This window comes from Urocampus carinirostris, chromosome 1 (genome assembly GCF_059441175.1).
Source record: "Urocampus carinirostris isolate Australia breed hairy pipefish chromosome 1, RoL_Ucar_1.0, whole genome shotgun sequence".
Taxonomy (NCBI): Eukaryota; Metazoa; Chordata; class Actinopteri; order Syngnathiformes; family Syngnathidae; genus Urocampus; species Urocampus carinirostris.
Window position 1 is genome coordinate 35,003,944 of NC_142349.1, and position 19,939 is coordinate 35,023,882.

General features: G+C 39.0%; 1 protein-coding gene across 1 annotated transcript in view; it reads right to left on the bottom strand.

Moving 5' to 3' along the window:
* atp1a2a (ATPase Na+/K+ transporting subunit alpha 2a) overlaps positions 1-19,939 on the bottom strand; it is a 100,935-nt gene that overhangs the window by 21,436 nt on the left and 59,560 nt on the right. Inside the window, exons 17-19 of the mRNA XM_088328584.1 lie at positions 17,615-17,783; positions 14,315-14,469; positions 3,215-3,338 (exon numbers count right to left, since the gene is read on the bottom strand). Coding sequence (XP_088184710.1) covers positions 3,215-3,338; positions 14,315-14,469; positions 17,615-17,783 — 448 coding nt within the window. The remainder of the gene's footprint in view (positions 1-3,214; positions 3,339-14,314; positions 14,470-17,614; positions 17,784-19,939) is intronic.

Sequence of the window (19,939 nt, forward strand, 5' to 3'; positions counted from 1 at the left end):
AAAGGAAATAAAACCATTTAATATCACAAAAAATGAGATGTGTTTCCTCTCAAACGCACAGATTGACTGAACAGGTACAAGAGATCAAGCAGGGCATTATAGCCTACGACTGTTAAAGAGCATTCTCCATTATTTTCTTATTTTTAACATTATTTTGCCAAGGCAAAGGCCCGCAACCTAATTTCGTTACAGTTACTTAGTTGAACACTGGAAGGTTTTAGTTTTGTTTTTTGCAAGCATAATATTGAGCAACCTACTGCGGCACATGAGACAATATCTCATGCCACAGTGGGTAAAAAACACTGCTTTGAGTATTGTATTATGATGTATTCTAGTGCGTATTCCCTAAGCCATGTAGCAGTCATTATCAACACTTCTGATTATTCATTTTCCCCTTAAGGCTATTATTCATCCTCAGCCATTGGGCATAAATCAACGACCATTATAATAAATTATCAGAGGAGATCTCTGGACGGGAAGAGGCAGCAACAAAAACCCAATACGGGTTTTTAATTTCAAGCAAGGCTAACGTGACGGACATGTTGTTCAGAGCCTCGCAAAGAGGCCCTGTTATTAATCTTCTCGGTTTTTTTACGATTTTTAAGATGGTCGAAGCGGTTGAGGGATATTGTTAGGCGGTGTCATTCGCCTGCCATCGCTTGACATTGGCAGCAAGCCGTACACGATCCAGTGGCGCCCTGTCATCTTTTGACCCATTTTAAAGAAAGGCCTGCGAAATGTTGCCAGGCTTTGATTTCCCTGCTCATCCCGCGCCATCTACTGTATATCAAGCCAGGGGAGAGATAAAAAGGAGCTTTGGAAGGGAAAGGGAGGCTGCTCCTGACCCGGGTAGGCATGACTAAGATTAAGTGGGATATGGCCACACTGCACATGCTCAATTTGCCGTAAATGTCAACAGAAAGGATCTATTACCTTCGTGTGTGATTGTTAAAATTTTTATTGATGGGGTGGCATTGATCCTACTTCATGTGTTTCATTTACCTTGGGGCTTCATTTGTTGTAACACTCAAAATAGAGTTCTAACCGTTTAAAAAAAGGTTCAATGGCAATATCTCTCTGCCTGAATATTGGGATTTTTTTTTTTTTTTTCAAAGTAAGCTTCACTAAAAACATGATAGGGTATCAGGATGGTAATGGTTCCCCCTTTGTCTGGTAATAGTTTTTTCCATCCAACAAAGGCAATCATTCAGGCTCAATCCCATTACTTTCCCATCCCATCAATTTTATTCCTTACTCTATCTCACAGTTTCTCAGCTAGGATGGGACTCAAAAGTGGGCCGCAGACCCATTTTCAGTGGGTCGCAGGCCTTTCCTCTGGCAAAATAATGCTGAAAAGAAAAGACTGAGGGTCAATTACACAGTTGACGTGTTAACATCTCATTTTATTGTCATCTTGTTTGTTTTATTTCCTTTTCCTACCCATAATATTGGGTCCTAAGAAAGTTGGTGATAAGAGGAGGAAAAATGGAAAACAGTGACAACAAGAGTCAGTCAAAGAAGGACATGATTACGAAATGTGAAACTATGGTACCAGTGTCTGCCGTTGAAGCACTGCTTGAAGGTACAGTAAATGGTTAAAAAATGATACATTTTCTGGGTTTTTTTACACGGTATATTGATCTGTATTATCTACACAATTAGGATATTATCGTTGTTTAGGTACATATTTTTTATATATATTTTAGGTAGAAACCTTTTTCAGTATGTAGCTATTTACAAGCAGTTTTAGGGGGTTGCTTATAAGCAATGTAGGCTTGAATGTAAGTATACACAGTTTTTGAAATCGCCTTGGTTTTGTTGGTCATTTTGTTTTGTTTTTGAAAAAAGGTAAATATATAGACAACTATCTCCGCTTTAAATTGCACAATCCTTTCATTCGATACATTTGAAAATTAGATTTTTTTCTTGATTTGGGTCGGAGCATGTTATTAGTGGAATGTTGGGTCCTCAAGTCAGACCTGTTGAGAACCACTTCTCTATCTTAACCCCAAATATCAAAATATTTCATGAATACAGGGTGGAGTAGAAAGTAATGAAGTAATAAAGCAATAAAATGGAAGTAACAAAATCAATGCTACAGTCATCATGCAAACTACTTTTTGTTTTTTGTACAAAAGTACACTGCAAACGAAATCTTACTTTGGCATTATTATTTTCAATAAAATGAGAATTGTTTTTTATTGTATGTTTTGTGAGGTTTAGTTTTGAACTTTTTAATTTTAATTTTTTAATTTACTCTATTTTTGTATGAGTCAGATCAGGAGGTTTCTCCCAATACTGGTAAGCAACCATTAGTATATGTCCCATGCAGGGGACCAAACCCTTCTCCCCAAAAAATGTCCTGAAAAGGTATGGGCACCGCCAGGCTGTACACACTACAGGAAGAGGTGCCCTGACGATGATGGCAGTCATGGGACCCCTGATCTCTAGCAAAAGGGTTTCACCATTGGACTAAGAAGTTCCTAACGTAGAATGAGGTGGAAAAGTGAGAGATACAAGGCCCTTTTCACCAAATCAGGTCAAGAGCATTATAGCTTCTCACTAGCAACACATTATACATTACCGACTAGCTCCAAGCAATTGTCAGAGGGTATCGACCAAAATTATGTGTTCATGTTGTTTTATGTTATTAAACATAAATCCCTGGAATGCACTGAAGGAGAAGGAAAAGACGAAAGAGAATAAGCTAGTATGAGGCGCAGTTAAGTTAAACTCTACGGTTTATTGTTGTAACCTGTTCCAAGTTTACTGTTGTGAAAACAAAAAAGGTAAAATGTGCTAAGACAGAGGTTTTTTCCTAAATCCTACAGGAATCATTCACCTGCCCTCACCAAAGAGAAACACAACAAAGTGGGTAGGTAAAAGATGAAGTAATGGGTTTGGGCTTTAAACAATGGCCCTACTATTAAGAAGCTACTCACCGGATTTTAAAACTGAGTGACTGCCACACATTCTCAATGATTTTAGTCTTGAGTTTATCGGCTTATAGGAAAAACATAGTGGATATTCAGTGACTTTAGTTACTTATTTGAGTTCTGATATTTTCACATTGCACTTTGTGTCATTGGTGTACACATTTGTTTTGTTGCTAGTTGCAGCACAATATGGAAGCATGTCTTACAATGACTTACACTGAAATGAGTGTAGGTAAATTCTGATGGTCATTGATTAAGTTACCGGTACACATACAGACCTATTTGGCCATAAGCCATGCTGATAAGTCGCTCGTTGACCAACTTGTCTGTTTTGGGGTTCCTGGGCTGCCGTTTCATGATGTCACTCTCTGCCGTCTCATACGCCAATGAAATGGCAGGGACCTTAGGTGAGAAATCACACAACAGATTTAGCAATATTAAAAGAAGGTATGACACTATAGTTTATTATTACTTCGATTCTTAATGATATTATTGGTCCTGCTACAGCAACTTCTACTACTACTTTTACTACTACTACTACAACTACTACTACAACTACTGAATAGAACTAATGGAGTAAATAAAATAGACTGAAACATTTGTATAGCCAAATATATTGTGCATTATAAATATAGATACAAATCTTAAGGAAAATAAATGGCTGATTGATTTACTATTTCAATACTACAAACACTTGATTTTTAAAATGTATTTTATCTTCTACTTTATTTTAACTTTGTATTGTAAATTGATTGTAATTGTATCTATTAAAGTGAAGAAGCAATAAAATATTCATCTATAAAAAGTCACATATGATAAAAAAAAAAGACTTGATCAAATGTGAAGTATATGCGTGATTTAAGTTTATTGAAAAAAGTCTATTAGATCATAAACCAATGTTGTTAAACATTTTATTAATCAATTCCAATCTCATGGATAGTTATTGAAGGTGCTGAACTTAGACATTTTCTACTTGCTGACGCCATCTTCTAGCCTAAGTCTTCATTGCAGCCTCTGTCAAGGTGTTTGTGGAGAGCATCCAAGTACATGCCTTTCTTTAATGGGCCTGGATAAACTCTTTTTTCCCATATTTTGGGGGATTTGGGTTGGCGTTTGGACTGTATTTAAAACAGTCCTTTTCTCAGTTTCACCATTTTCATGCTACACTAACCAGCAGGACTACCATGTAATTATTGTGAACCCCCTTCTCCTACTTTCCTGCTTCCTAATGTGTTGCTAGTCCCAAACAGCTCTGATAAAAGTAGTCGTCCATTGACAAAATTTCCCCCGCTAAAGTTAAATATGGTCTCCTGACGAGGCTGCTAAGTTTGATTGGTTAAACATGGTAGAGCCTGCTGGCGGGCACCGTCATAACATATGCGCCTTAGCGGAGACAGACAGACGCGTACTTACATAGAGGTAATTTTTCAAGTAACAAAGTAACGACTTTAATGTTGCCTAATGTAGCGGAGTAAAAGTACTGATTTTCTTCACAAATTTACTCAAGTAAAAGTACAGGGATTTAAAAATACTCCTAGTAGTACAAAATATCCCAAAACTAACTCAAGAAAATGTAACGGAGTAAATGTACTCTGTTACTACCCACCTCTGCATTTCAACTATTTCTTTTCCCAGAAATCTACCTAAAGGCTTTTGCAATCAAAGCTGTTGGTTTAACCATTAAAGTTTCAAATTGGTGAAGCAATGGCCTTGTAGCAGGCCTAGACAAACACCTGCATTTCCACAAAATATGATTGGCGAGAGGTGAGGCACCAAAGTGACAGTGCCAACCAACTGCTGTTAAACTTGAAGAGGAAAAAGAAGAATGATTGGTAAGTGATTGAGTGTATTAGCAAACTGTATCTGTAGAATATATATTGTTGTGTTAATTACATAATGTTTTTGTCAACCCACGTTGGTTGAAGGAAAAAAATAATTTAGTCGCAGGTTTACTGTTAAAGCTATTTTCTCGACGGACATTTCTAGAAAAGCTGGACATCTTTAAGAAAGGACGGGACAAATCTGAAGCCCGACCAATTATTGTGATTTGCAGGGCCGAGCCTGAAGCAAACCTGGAATTTCAGTTTTTATCTGTGAGGACTTGGGAGAATGAAACGTAATTTGGGCCTCTGCACGCTTGGTTCTGTGGGTCTGAATGCGGCAGATGCTGTAGTCCATGCGGGGGGACGGCAACGCTGGCTCCACGAGAAGGGGTCGAACCGACAACCGCAAAACGCAACATGTAGAGACTGTCTTTTGTATGTAATCTGAGTTAAACAAGATTGTATAAACATTTAGAACTTTTATATATCTGTGTCCACAGAGGTTAACATTAACCAACAATTTCTCATCATTGATTCATTTTTTTAATAGTTGACATTTTAAGGCCGTCCGTCAACTTCATGGGTTGAAAATTGGACCATAGAACACAACAGGAGTATGTCCTTAAGAATCAAATGCAGTACTTTGTGAGAGAGAGATAGATAGAGAGCGGGGTAGAGAGACAAAGAATAACAGTTACGGGTGGATAATACAAAATAAGTCAGCAAGAAGGAAGCCCAGCCTGAACATAATGATTGACACTTTAAGCCCAACAGGTTTGGATTTAAGGTTTTACCTTTGCTGAAAGCTAAGGTGTGAAATCCATAGTCTGCCACTGTTGAGGACATATTCTATCTCATGGTGGTTTAAGTTAAGTTGGCCCAAAATTTCAAATCAACATTGACCGTTGCTGGACACGTTAGGCACAAATGAAGTAATATTTTCACTGTTAGAGTCATTTTATTTTTTCGGTTGATTAAAACAAATCCAAGTAGAATTTTAACTTTGTAAATATTTTGAGTTTTGGGACTTCAAAATGACGAAATGTTCAGGAAATCCTGTCAATCACCAAGTTAAGCCATCTATACTTAACCCCCTGCCTCCCCAAAATACATCATATGAAAGCAAATTTGAAGCCTGTACTTATGTTCCACTTAAATTGGCTACCACACTCACCCTTCTATGAGCGGTAGAAAAAAATCATCAGCGAGGGTGTTGCTTGTCGACGGCAAGATTTGGCCGAGCAGTTTCAGTCCCTCTGAGTTGAATGGAGAGATTGTGACAAACTGCTAACAACATCGCACATCTGCCACGTTACTCTTTCTTCAGCCGACTCGCAGGCAGTGGAAGAAGTCTCTAAAGTCACAATCCGTACGCTATATTTGGAAGTATCAGCTGCCACCGCACAACACTAGCATCACTTCAATGTTTCCTTTTTCACGGGGCTCATTGCATCTTTTATTTTGTCTGCAAGACTTAGCTAGACTTGCTAATGTCAATATTATTGCTAGGTGTGTTTTAAAAATTCTTCTAGATGTCAGTGGTTTAATGGCTGCCTCACAAGACGAAAATGAAATTGCTTGTGTCTCTTTTTGGTTACGTTTTGGTTTGATTACTTTAAGTGTATTTTTTGTTGTTGCAAAGAAAATTTATATTAACCGTTCCATTTTGAATCACAGAACAATTTCGGTTGCAATAACGGTCACATACACACTGAAGTGTGACTTATCCGTGGTTTTGTTTGTCTGTTTGTTTGTATGTTAGGCTAGATCTAGTTATGGGTACACAGTAAATACTCATTGTCATTAAAGATATACGTATTATGCATTGTGCTCGCAGCAGACAGCACAAAGAAAATGCTGGCACAGGTGTGAGTTAGAGAAGGCTTTGTATGTTGTGTGGGCCTGTGGCCCTGTGTGTCAGTGTGCGCGACCCTGATAGGCTGGTATATGCTGTGAAACAGCAGGGCGGGCGCACAACTCAATGTGTACACCCCCAAAAACATTAGATTGAAAAAATATATCAATGAAATCAGACTTTGAGGAATGCCGGAAGAGCGCACAGAAATGGTGATTACAGATGGGTGCTATTTGGATTATTATCAAGTCTGGTAAACAACTGAGGCAAGAGAAGGCAATAATGAGGATGATGGTCCAACTTATTGCTACGGCCAAGCTAACAACTCTCTCTCACCTACGGCAGATCAATTACCCAAGAAACGGATGACTTGGACATACAACTTATGGGAAACCACTACATTTTTGACTTTTGTATTTTAATCATCACGCAGACCTTGTTTAATTTGAGGTAACCCGATGGGAGCGTGCAGCTAGCCAGCCTCTCTCTAAATCGCTTACTTGCACTGAAAGGAGAAGCACTTGAATTTCGTTTTACTTTTATGTATTGACAATAAAGACCATTCATTCAACTGCAATTCTGTGTACTGTTTTTTATTTGTAGATCTAGAGCAGTTATTTTGTTACAGTTGTATACGCTCATTCGGTAAGGACGTCATCTTGAGGAAAGTTTAACCCTTAGGGGCTTTCATAAAAATGCAGCGCTACCTGGCTTATTTTTAATTTTTGCAGGGGATTCTGGTCCTCATTAACCGCCATAACCGAGGGATTACTGTACATATTGTTGATATTTGTCTGAGCACTCCTTCCACAAATGATGAGACACAACTTGCCAAATGTAATTTGCTGGCCTTTCTCGGTGCAATCCACAGATCTTCAGTGCCGCAACAACTCTTCAAAGTCGATGTCCAGCTGTTTCACACCACCAGTGCTGCTTACTAACATGCTGACATCGTACTTTGAAGGTGAGCTGTTTACTTTTCCCCCCTTGTTTTCGTTTTAATGCAAAACACTTTTTAGCTCCCTTTTAAAACATCATTCCTGTCACGACAGGACTTTGATCAGAAAAAGACGACCAAATATTGATCAACAACAACATAATATCTTGCTGCGAGAAACCAACAAGGTCACCTTTGACGAGCTGCTATTGATGATAGCACAAACATAATATTGGTTGCTGGCAATATTAAAAGAAAAGAGCTGCGATATGATAATGCTGGCTTTCATTTATGCCACTTAAAGAACAAGTACATTAATGCTGGTGGGGTTTTTTTTCGGCATACATGGCCTTTAACTAAGGCAAAGAGGCACACATTCTTGATTATTATCATAAGACTAACATTTTGTTTTAGTAAAAACAAGACAGTAAATTAATTATAGTAGCTTTATAAATATAAACAAGAGGAATAGAACTAGGCCTTAAATACATAAGGGATGAAAGGATCTGGAACGCCACTTTCCGCCATAGGCCGACAACTGGGTTTGCAACTGGGCACAGGTGTGTCCAATCACCATACACCCATCCTCAGTTATCCTGACCCTTTGTAGTGACATTTTGGAGAGCACAAGCTGATTTGTTTTTTGTTTGTGGTTTGGACATGTTGTTAGTTAGTTAGTAGGTTTTTGTTTCATTTGCTACTTTGTTCCACGCATTTCCAATGTTTTGTTTTGTTTGTTTGTTTCTGTTTTCTTGTTTGAACAGTCTATTACCGGTAGTAGTTTTGTTGTTTGTTACTTTGTTCTTTGCATCTGCTTTTCTAGTTTGGTCTCTTTCTGGTTTGGACATTGCAAGGTTTAATTTTGTTTGGAAATGTCATTTGATTTGTGACTTCTGTTTGTTACTTTGTGCCTGGTTTTGTTATTAAATAACGTCCTTATTATGAGCACCTCTGCCTCAGTTCCTGCTTCTTCTTCACTTGGGTTCACCCATCAAAACCTAAAAGGTAATGACAGATTTTGGTGTGAGTGTGTATCTGGTGGGTGTTATTTTTTAGAGGAGAGTTGTTTTGTGAATCAAGGGTTTCATTTTCATTAGCAACTTTCCGATTGTAAATGGTTATTTATTTATTTGCAGATTATTGAGAGGGAACAAAAACATTGATTGTATTTATGAAGCAACATGGAGAACAATCATTATTTCCTTTGAGAAATAAATATTTTTTGCGTCTTGATTTCACATTTTTGAAGCAATAGACTTTTGTTTGATTAAACCTAAACTGGTTTAAATAATGTATTTTAACATTTACTTGTTTCTTTGCTGGTTCTGAACAAAATAAACTAAATAATTCCTAAAGGTGTGTTTGGCCTGAGCAACCGTGATGTCATCTTCCCTGACAAAGTGTACAAATGGCCTCCAGACAGATAAAACAGGTACATTTTGCTGTTTAGCTTCCTATAATTGTAAATCTTGCAAGCAAGTCTGAAACCTTGCTATCTGTTATCTTATATTCATTCAAATATGACCGTCCTGAGGGGGAAAAAAAGAACAAACCACTGTCTGTCAGTGGTATGGATTAGCGTGGAACTCTGCACCCATCCCCATTAGCGACGACGGGAACAAACCAAAAACCCGACACTTAGCGTTCACATGAAAACATTTCACTCTCCCTCCATTGTCCTTCCCGTGTTGGCGCCGCCATAGACTGTCGGCCTGTCGCTTGTCTGCGGGCCATAAATTGTCACTTACAAAGAGAAAGTCGGCTGGGACACATTCAAACAACTTGGCTGGCGTACGCTATTAACTTAAAATTTTATTGTGGCTCCGACACAAACAGAGCAAACATATCATGTGTGACAAAATTATTTTAATGATATGCTGTATGTTGTTTTTCTCATGTTTTACATGTTAATTGGTAGACTTCGTATAGAAAACTCTTAAAAGGAGAGTATGTATTATTTGACCACTGGCCATCAATGTTCCCTCTAAGCTGCGCGCGTACGCAATCGCGCAATGCCCGCACATTCTCGGCGCACAAAAATTTCTATCCATGCATGACCGGAAACTCAGCAAAATGTAACATGATGTCAAGTTTTGGACATGTTTGATAATGACTTAGTTGCCACGCTTGGGATTGCTGTTGCTCACTGTCGTTTCAAGTCACCGATTTGTGTGAACGCTCAGACCCGTGAAAGATTAGAGGGAACATTGCTGGACATTGCTGTATGGTGTAGTGTAACCAAAAACAATTGCTTGGCATTTTATGTTAATGACAATAAAATAGTTTATTTATTCTTGAATCTTAAATCTTAAAAAAGCACATGGAAGAATACAAACCGAGACTTAATGTGACCAAAAACGCACTATTTGACGTCTCATTTTTTTGCCCAGCTTTTTTGAGGTTTTTGTGTACCCATAGCAGCAGGATGGTGGACAATGAAGTCAGCTCCCCGTAGGTGAGGCTCATGTTATGTAAAATAAATGCTAAGTTATTGACCTAGGAGTAATTTTTAAATCAATATATTTTTTGATGAATTAAGTTTTTACCACTAGTAAGCAGACAATAATACATACTGACTCTGTAAGAAGCTAAGAATTAAACAGACAGTTTGATATATATTTTTGGTACACATTTTGAACTCATAAGACAGGCCTCACACACTATTTTTTTGTATCAGAATGTACTTTAGTGCATATCGTGTTTCAAAAAAGACAAATGTTTACAATTGAATGATAAGTTGACCATTTTAGTTTTGATCAGCCATTTTGTAGCCCTGGAAGGTTTGAAACAACAAGCCCTCGACACCCATTTCTAAAATCAAAATGTACTTGGATATAAACCGAAAAACAATGCTAATAATCATGCAAGAAGTCTGCATTTTTAGTTTAAGGCAACCATTTTGCCCATCTCCAGAAAAAGTAGAAAATGTTTACTTATGGATCCCACATTTTTTCGGCCAAAAATTATTCCAAAACATTTATTATAACAAATTAACCCAAATCAGTGCAAGATTACAAGAATTTGAATGCTCAGCTTTTTTGTTTTGCCTTTGAATTTTTACAGCAGATGTAAAGGTATTTCCAAATTCAAAAACATACAAAAAGTGAGAAATTAGTGCATCGTTTTTTCATAGAATCTATACATTTGGCATTGACTCAGGAGGTAGAGCGTTTCTCTTGGGATCAAGAGATCCCAGGTTCAAATCCCGGCTCCTCCGTGTTATATGTCGAAGTGTCCTTGGGCAAAGACACTGAATCCCTAATGCCCCCAATAAGCAGGTCGGCGCCTTGCATGGCTGCATGGCCGCTATTGGTGTGTGAGTGTGTGTGTGAATGGGTAAGTTTGAAGCACATTGTAAAGCGCTTTGGGAGGTCTTCATTGACTTGAAAAGCTCTATATAAATAGACCATACATTTCATTGTATAATCCAATTATTTTTGTAGAAAATTCATTTTGAAGACAAAAAGTCTCGTCTTTGACTTCCAGAGTTGTGATTTCATGTGAGGAACACATTGATTTCCGCAAGCCAGTCACCATATTGGTTTACGTGTTAATTAGTTGAAGAGGTTACGAGTGCTACAAGCGAAGTTTTGATAGTTTTTGTGGAGAATGCCTTGGCGTTGTGTCGCAGATGAATGCAGTAACACTACAACATAAGGGCGAGAAGCCAAGAAGAAAAAGGGGCTTGCTGGAATAACACACAGGGCGCTAACAGGGGCTAACTGAAACGTCAAATGAAAGGCGGCCACAGCTTTGGTGGAAAAATGCGAGGCTGGGTGATCAAATAACACACAGTGAGCATCAGGGATAATTGGGAACCAACAACAAAAACGACTAAAGCAACACACGTGAAGCCAGCTGGGAATCATTGTTGGGTAGGGCTATTTTAACTTGATTACTTTCAATTACTTTTGGATTACTCCAATACCAAATATGCTAATAAAAGACAAAAGAAACTAAATATGAATAAAATTACTAAATTTTGTGCAGGCTTGGGTAGTAACAGAATACATGGAACAGCAAAAATGATGTTGGCAAGCTGTTTGGATTTATTTTCATTTTGTTTCTGTCGCATTTTATGTTTGTTTTGCCGGAGATCAAAGAGATCAAGACAGGAGAGAAAGCTTACCACGTGTTGTGAGTCATAATTTAATTCATATTTAGTTTCTTTTGTCTTTTATTAGCATATTTGGTATTGGAGTAATCCAAAAGTAATTGAAAGTAATCAAGTTAAAGTAACCCTACCCAACCTGCTGGGAATAAACCGATGGATATGGCAAACAACACTGTGCAGCTAACAGGGGGCAAATGGGAAGCCCCAAAAATTTGGAAGCCTGCAATCGCTGTGTGATACTGAACTGCCTCTTAATGTTGTGTTATCTAGTCCCCCTGGCCATTAGACTGTTAAATGGTCAATCTAACATATAGTTAACTAAAATCTAAACGGCGGCTAATCTGACTTTTTGCACTACTGGCAGTTTTTTTTATAGCTTGCCACTCCTTGCACATTGCTCTCTGCACTATTGTAATTACAGCGTTATTGTTACAGTGTTAATGTTACTGTGTACCTGACTTGTTAACCTGACTGCCCATTTTGCACATCTGGTTAGCTACTCTTCTTGCACTATCGGCACTATGGTAAAATACTATACGTAGCCAAAATACAATACAACATTATTTATATCTGTACATTCAAGGAAACTGTGGGGGTCAGATGCATCGACATTTCGTTCTGTATACACGTGTACTAGAATGACAATAAAGTAGATCTGAATCTGAATCTGAATCTGAGACTCGCCATGTTGAAAGTGATGTGTTCCTTCAATGACATCACAGCTCTAGAGTAGAAAAGCTAAATCTGTCAACTTGGAGATGGAGACAAAATTTCTTGAGTTCCCCCGACATGTGGAATATTTTTAAATATCTCTGCATAATTGTAGGGAGGAACACTACACGTTCAGTGCATGGATGCTGCGGCTAGTTGCTCTCCAGCTAATCTTCTATTTATTGCCGTTCTCTTGTCTTTTTTGCTTTCACTTTTGGAAACATGTGTGGCCAAAAATACTTACAGTAAAATCAGCCTACCTTTCGAAGGTGATTGCGTCTCAAAAGAACAATCCCAAAGCCCTTTTTGACACTGTAGCATCGCTTACAAGGCAACAGACTATCGCAGATAGTTCGACGCACTCTGCTCATGACTTAATGGTCTTCTTTACTAAGAGGATTCAATGCATACAGGAAGAAATTGCTAAAGAAATTATTAATACCACACTTATTAAAGGGCTGAAATCTACAGATGCACGACAGGGTGGCTGTCCTGGGAAATTGTCCGGTTTTAGTGAACTGTCACTTGATGATCTCAAACAGGTGGTGAATGCAGCCAAACCGACAACTTGCCAGTTCGACCCGCTCCCAGGTTCAATTATTAAAAGTCTTTTTGGCGTCCTTGGACCTTCAGTTCTAAATATTATAAACATATCACTCTCCTCAGGTGTAGTTCCAGCAGCTTTTAAGTCCGCCGTTATTAAACCCACACTGAAACGACCCAACCTTGATCCAGAAATCTTAAGTAATTATAGACCTGTGTCAAACCTACCTTTCCTCTCTAAAGTACTTGAAAAAGTAGTGGCACAGCAGCTGAATGATTTCATATCCGAGAATAACCTTTTTGAATCCATGCAATCAGGATTCAGGGCTAACCACTCTACTGAGAGACAGCTCTGATCAATGTAACAAATGATCTCCTACTGGCAATGGATTCTAACTGTAATAAAAACCTCATCATCCAGTCCAGCGTGAATGTGGATCTTTGGTGGGACAAGTACACCGCAGTTACATTGGAAATGCGGTGACTTATTCTCAAAAACTGCTGTGAACATTGACAAATGTCACATCACACAGAGTGACTCAGTTAAAAATTTAGGTGTCATATTTGACCCTGATCTATCCTTTGAAATGCATGTAAAGAAAATTACTAGAACCGCTTTCTTCCATCTTCGTAACATTGCTAAAATCCGTTCAATACTGTCTCAGTCGGATGCGGAAATTATAATTCATGCATTTGTTACCTCCCGTCTCGATTACTGTAATGCACTACTCTCTGGTCTCCCGAAGTCCAGAATCAAGTCTCTTCAGCTGGTACAAAATGCCGCAGCGAGGCTTTTAACTAGGACAAAAAAGTACGATCACATAACACCGATTTTGGCTAACCTGCATTGGCTCCCAGTTAGCCTTAGATGTGATTTCAAGGTTCTCTTAGTAATATACAAAATCATACATGGACTTGCTCCCTCTTATCTTTCAGATCTGATTTGCCCCTATGTCCCGGTCCGAAGCCTACGATCTGAGAGTGCCGGTCTTCTGGTGATCCCAAGAGCAAAGAAGTGTTCTGCTGGTTCAAGAGCATTCTCCATCCGGGGCCCGGTGCTGTGGAATGCTCTTCCCCCTGAGATCCGATCTGCAACCTCAGTGGAAATGTTTAAATCTAAACTTAAAACTCACTTCTACTCCATAGCATATGAATAACCTACTCTTCTCGTCGGCTGAAAAATAGTCTGTGTAATATAGTGTAATAATCTGTGAAGCCCTTTGAGACTCTTCGTGATTTAGGGCTATACAAATAAAAATGACTTGACTTGACTTGACTAATTGAAATTGAATTGATCTTTTTGAAAACCTTTAAGGTTTTGTCACAAACATCAGCGTCTTGAGGGCCAGTTCTGCACTCTTTAATTATAATTCTGTTGGCGTTGCCTGCACTTACCATGTCTGTGCCTAAGTCGATGCAGAGGATGGTGACCGTTCCCAGCGGAAGAGGAACGCTGGCCATGATGAAGAGCAAGAAGGGTGAGATCTCTGGGATGTTGCTGGTCAGTGTGTACGCAATGGACTTCTTCAGGTTGTCAAAGATGAGGCGCCCTGCAGCGATAAAGACACTGGCATGTGATAACAGTCCCCATAATAAGGTCAGGATTTTCTTTTTCCTGGTGTTGCAGACTTGAAGTAAATTGAAAATGCACAGCGTCTGCCTCTAGAGTAAGGGACTTTATTAGCCGCCACCGCCGCCAGTTTATATTAAACGACAGTCTCCTGTGGAAAACCGAAGCCCCCCTTTTTCCAAAGCTCTTTATATTGTTGTTTGCATAAAGTCCCTTCTGGGTGCGAGGCCGGATCATAAATATGCAAGCTCTGTGCGCATGCAAGACATCCTTCTGCCATCTGGGGTGCTTTTTTTTATATACAGAAGAAGCGCTTTGCTATTGTGATTTGTGGAAAACCTCAATGCACTGCTTGAAGAGGAAAAATCTTGAATGTTTACAACCCACACAAAATTTTATTTTGATTGGTAAAATGCTGTCAAAGGCTACACTCACATCTTTGGATGTAGGCTGAAATGCTTTGCATGTTAGCACCATCCATTTGCTTAGTGCATGGGGTCCAACTATTTAAACATAAAACTACTATTTGGGTGGTGATAAAGGACCTGCTGATAATCCCTTATACAATAACTTTGTGAATATTGGCATGAATTACATGTTATTACTTATGTTACATGCCTTCGACCTCCTACAGCTGCAACATTTATTACAATATGCAGCACATTAAAAAAATAAAGTGTTGCACTGCCAGATTATAACAAAGTCACATTACTGGCAGGCTATTTTTAGACCAGGTGTTGACCACCTAGTCAACTCTAGTTTGGTCCTCAAACACATTTATGTAAGATCCCTAGGTAATTTGAACTAACAAACTTTGTGATAAATCTTTGGCCATTGGACCTTGAGCCTTTTTTAATGTGTCCTGTTAAGATAGATTTGTACATCCAATTTTGCAACAATTAGGGAAACCCGTTTTAGAGGGCAAATTAAAAAAAAAAAAAGCTCACACTTGAACGGACATCCTTGCTCATAGAAACATTAAATATAATTCAGAACCTCTTGGTGGTAAAAAAAAAATCAATATTGATTTTAATAATACATACGCTCCCCTAATTACGAACATTCGAGTTCCGAAAAACCGTAGAAGAAATACGCTTTCTCTTCCTAGTTTGTGTGTAAACATACTAGACTGTATCTCCAGCTCTTTAAGAACTCAGACGTTTTTATTGTTTATTATCTCGTGCATCCATTAATATGGTTGGCGTAAAGTGTAAAAAAGAGGCGAGCCGATTAATTTGAAATGAAAGTGGAATGAGAAACCTTGATGCCACTTTTTACCACGGAGGAGGAAGTTGCCTAACTCTGGAAGCTCATGTTCCAAAAGTAAGTTAAACTTAACTTTGTTTATCTTTATAGAGCATATTGTTTTATGAATTTTTTATTTTCTTAGTTCAAAACAATGAAGGTTACTTTTACAAGCCATAAACATACTCCTATAAACCTTAAACATACAAAATATAGCGCTGTAGCAACTTACGAACAAATTCAACTTACGAACGATCGTCCGGATCTCGTTCGTAAGAAGGGTAGCGTCTGTAATCAAAAATATATGACCTATCCTATTTTTTTTTCAATTAAATATAAGATGATGCTTATGACAGTCAACCACTGGAAACATTACTTTGATTTTTTGCATGAGCCAAACTAATTTCAGCTGCTGATAAATCTAGAGCATGGGTGTCAAACATAAAGCGCGCGGGCCGGACTGGCCCCCAAGGAGGTTCGATCAGGGCCGCAGGATAATTCAAAAGTGGAGATGGTAGGGCGCCCGTTTTGAGACTGGGAGGTCGCTGGTTCGCGCCTCGGCCGAGTCATACCTAAGACTTATAACATTGGTAAAATGGCGGCGCCCTCTGTTGGCTGCGGCTGCATCGGCTCGCTACAACGGGTCAGGTGTATCGACATTTCGTTCTGTGTACATTGTTACAAAGAATGACAATACAAAGGAAATTATTATTATTATTATTATAAAATGCACAAACGCCATGGAATGCATATTATTAATAAGTTGCAATTCACGGATTGGCCACTAGGGAGCAGATTAGTGCTGTTTTGATCAATGTAGTGTGATGCAGATTTGAAGGGCAAATTTGCCTCCGTAGGTCTGGACAAATTTTATCTGCATCTACCACCAGGGTACCCCAATTCAACATCCCTGGCTGCTAGAATTGTGTGCATGTTTGGAGCAACCGACTTTTGTCTTCTCAATAACGAATATCAATAAAAGAAAAATGTGTTCAAAGCTCACAAACAAGCACTTTAATGGCATTCTAAAGTGTCAGCTAGTTAGGACATGACACCTGGTATTAAAGCATTTGTAGAGGCGTAAAATATGCTAAATATCAGGAACAAAAACAAGACCAGACTAAACTAACGCGCCTTTAAAATGCTGCCTTAGAATGAAGAATACAGCTCTGTGAATACGAATCCTTACTGTGGTGATGTAGAAAATGGGCAATTAAATGTTAGTCAGCAGCTTCACTACATAAAACTATGGTGGAATTCTTCATAGCATGTATGGTATAATTCTAATAGTTCGGCCCACTAGACATCTACCGAAGCCATATGTGGAACGCGATGTGACATGAGTTTGACAATGCAATAGAAAAGCAAAGCCACCAGAGAGCAGTGTCAGTGTAATTTTTAAGTAGATTTGTTGAGAAACATGGCAATCATTTCAAGCATTTACATGCACCCCACCTAAAGGTCAAGCACTTTTCAATCCTCAAAAACACAACATTAAAATGCAAGAATTTTCAAGGGTAACAAGTACCCATACGAACCCTGGATGATGAAAGTCATTACCAACGCTTTTAATAATCAATTTTAATCTGTTTTATCAATTCATTGTTTCAGCCCTAAAACATTCCAAAAATTGCTTTGGCCAGGCTGATTTTTTACAGACTTCACTGGTCAACTTTGTCATCATAACAAAATGACAGACCTTCTCTTTGATTGTATGCACGGCTCCTTGAGACATAAATTCATAGATTCTGACATACATTCATACATTCTTCTGTCATGGCCAACCTACACACCAATCTTAAACTGTGACGCTTTAAAAAAAAAAATTATGTCTGAAACCCTTTTCCACGAGTCACTTCCTGTCTTCGCAGATCACTCACCCTCCTCCACACCGGTGACAATGGAGGCAAAGTTGTCGTCCAGTAGGATCATGTCAGCGGCTTGTTTGGACACATCTGAGCCTGCGATCCCCATGGCTACTCCGATGTCGGCCTTCTTCAGGGCCGGCGAGTCGTTCACGCCATCACCCGTCACGGCCACGATGGCCCCCTGTGTGCCCCGAAGATTAAGTGTCAGGAAGAGTAAGATAAGTGGCATGATTTAAGCTCCCACACTTTCCTCTTAATAATGTCTTTCAAGAAAGTCTTAAGGGAGATTAAATGAGAAATGGAATTGAGTCATAATCATTCAGTGTTGCACAGTGAGAAGAAGTCCGGGGGGGAATTGGAGCTTGACCTGGAGTGTGCCCACTTGCTGACGCCAGAAGCATAGATTAAAATATCACACGTACACACCATTATGTTCGATTCACTATTCATCACTGTCCACACAAACACACATCAACTCTTGGTACCCGAGTTTGGCACACAAATTTCCTTATATACCCATTCACACAACTTTGTTTTCATTCACTGTTGGAGACATTCAAGTGAGTTATAAAAGAAACACATTTTCAAGACACAAGTATACACAAATGTATTAAATGGAATTGTTGGTATGCAACCACTCGCTTTCTAAATGTAACGACATTCTGCCTCTATTACACACGCGCGCGCGCGCGCACGCACGCACGCACGCACGCACGCACGCACGCACACACACACACACAAACACACACAAACACACACGCACACACACACACACAGGGTTTTTGTTCTATCCTTGTTGAGACAGTCCGTAGTCCTTACCCTAACCTTAACTATCAAAATTGATATTTTGACAAACCAAAACTCCAAATCTACGTTCTAATAAAATATATAGCCACATTAAGACCAACAAAATGTCCTGAAAAGGACAATTGATCCCCACAATAAATGTTCCGAAAATGAAAACTCTGTGTTAATGCCAAAGTCAATCAGATAGAAGATCCAAATTAAAAGGAAGAAACAAGCCGAGAATGCTCGTGAATTGACATTTCATAAATGATGCATAGAGTCAGACCAAATTTCAGATGCCACTGAAGTCCATCAACTTGGGCTCCAGACTGGAAAAATCAAGGCTTGTGCTGGTGATTGAAGAGGTGGTCAGAGACAGGGAGGAGCAATACAAGATCAAGGTGCTCAGTCGGGCGCAACAAGGACAATGGACAACCTGGGAAGGAGTGATCAACAGGACCCCCAGTGGTCAGACGTGTGAAAATGCCTCAAGCAAAGCTGAGTTTACTACTTCGGGACACGTATGACACCCTATCAAGAAGTCCAAGTAATCTAAGGCAGTGGTATGGCTTAAAAGAGAACTGCTAGCTCTACAACGCCCAAAACCCAGGCCTACAACATATCCTGTCCAGTCGCAAGAGGTGGAAAGAGTCAACTTCAGCATGTGCCTGAGAAGGAAGGAAAGGTCAGACAGGAAGAAGGAGAACCTAACTGCAAGGGGCGGCACTATTCCCTGCCATTGCTCTACTACTATGAAATGTTCTGGGATGATTAGAGTGAAACATCAATGAAGAGTGGCTCCTGGCTGATGACCCTGCAGTTACCCCTGCCATTTGGCACCAGCGGAAGTGCGTCAGGCGGGCACACTGTAGCGAATTCTAATCTGTGTTCCCACCTAGTTAACCTAATTGAAACAACTGAAAAGCTAAAAATATTGTCCAAGATAGATAGATAGATAGATAGATAGATAGATAGATAGATAGATAGATAGATAGATAGATAGATAGATAGATAGATAGATAGATAGATAGATAGATAGATAGATAGATAGATAGATAGACAGACAGACAGACAGACAGACAGACAGACAGACAGACAGACAGACAGACAGACAGACAGACAGACAGACAGACAGACAGACAGACAGACAGACAGACAGACAGACAGACAGACAGACAGACAGACAGACAGATACTTTATTTATCCCCATGGAGAAATTCACATTTCCAGTAGAATCCTTGTGTTAAAAAAATAAAATAAGATGAAATAAGAGATATAGAATACAAAAATACCCAATATGATCAAATCAATAAAGCAATATTTTCTTACGTCTCTGTCAGTATTCTTTAATGTCCAACAGGCACAAAGGACACATTTTCTTGATGTAAAAGTCCCCATCACATGAACTTTAAATGAAAGTAGCCAGTGTTATTCGGGCACCATTTGTTCCCTTTAGCTTCTACTTTAGCATTAGTGGTCTCAAACCACTTCCAAGAAAAAAAAATAGCAATTTTCTATTGTTCACTAAACTACAATAAAATAAACTGCAAA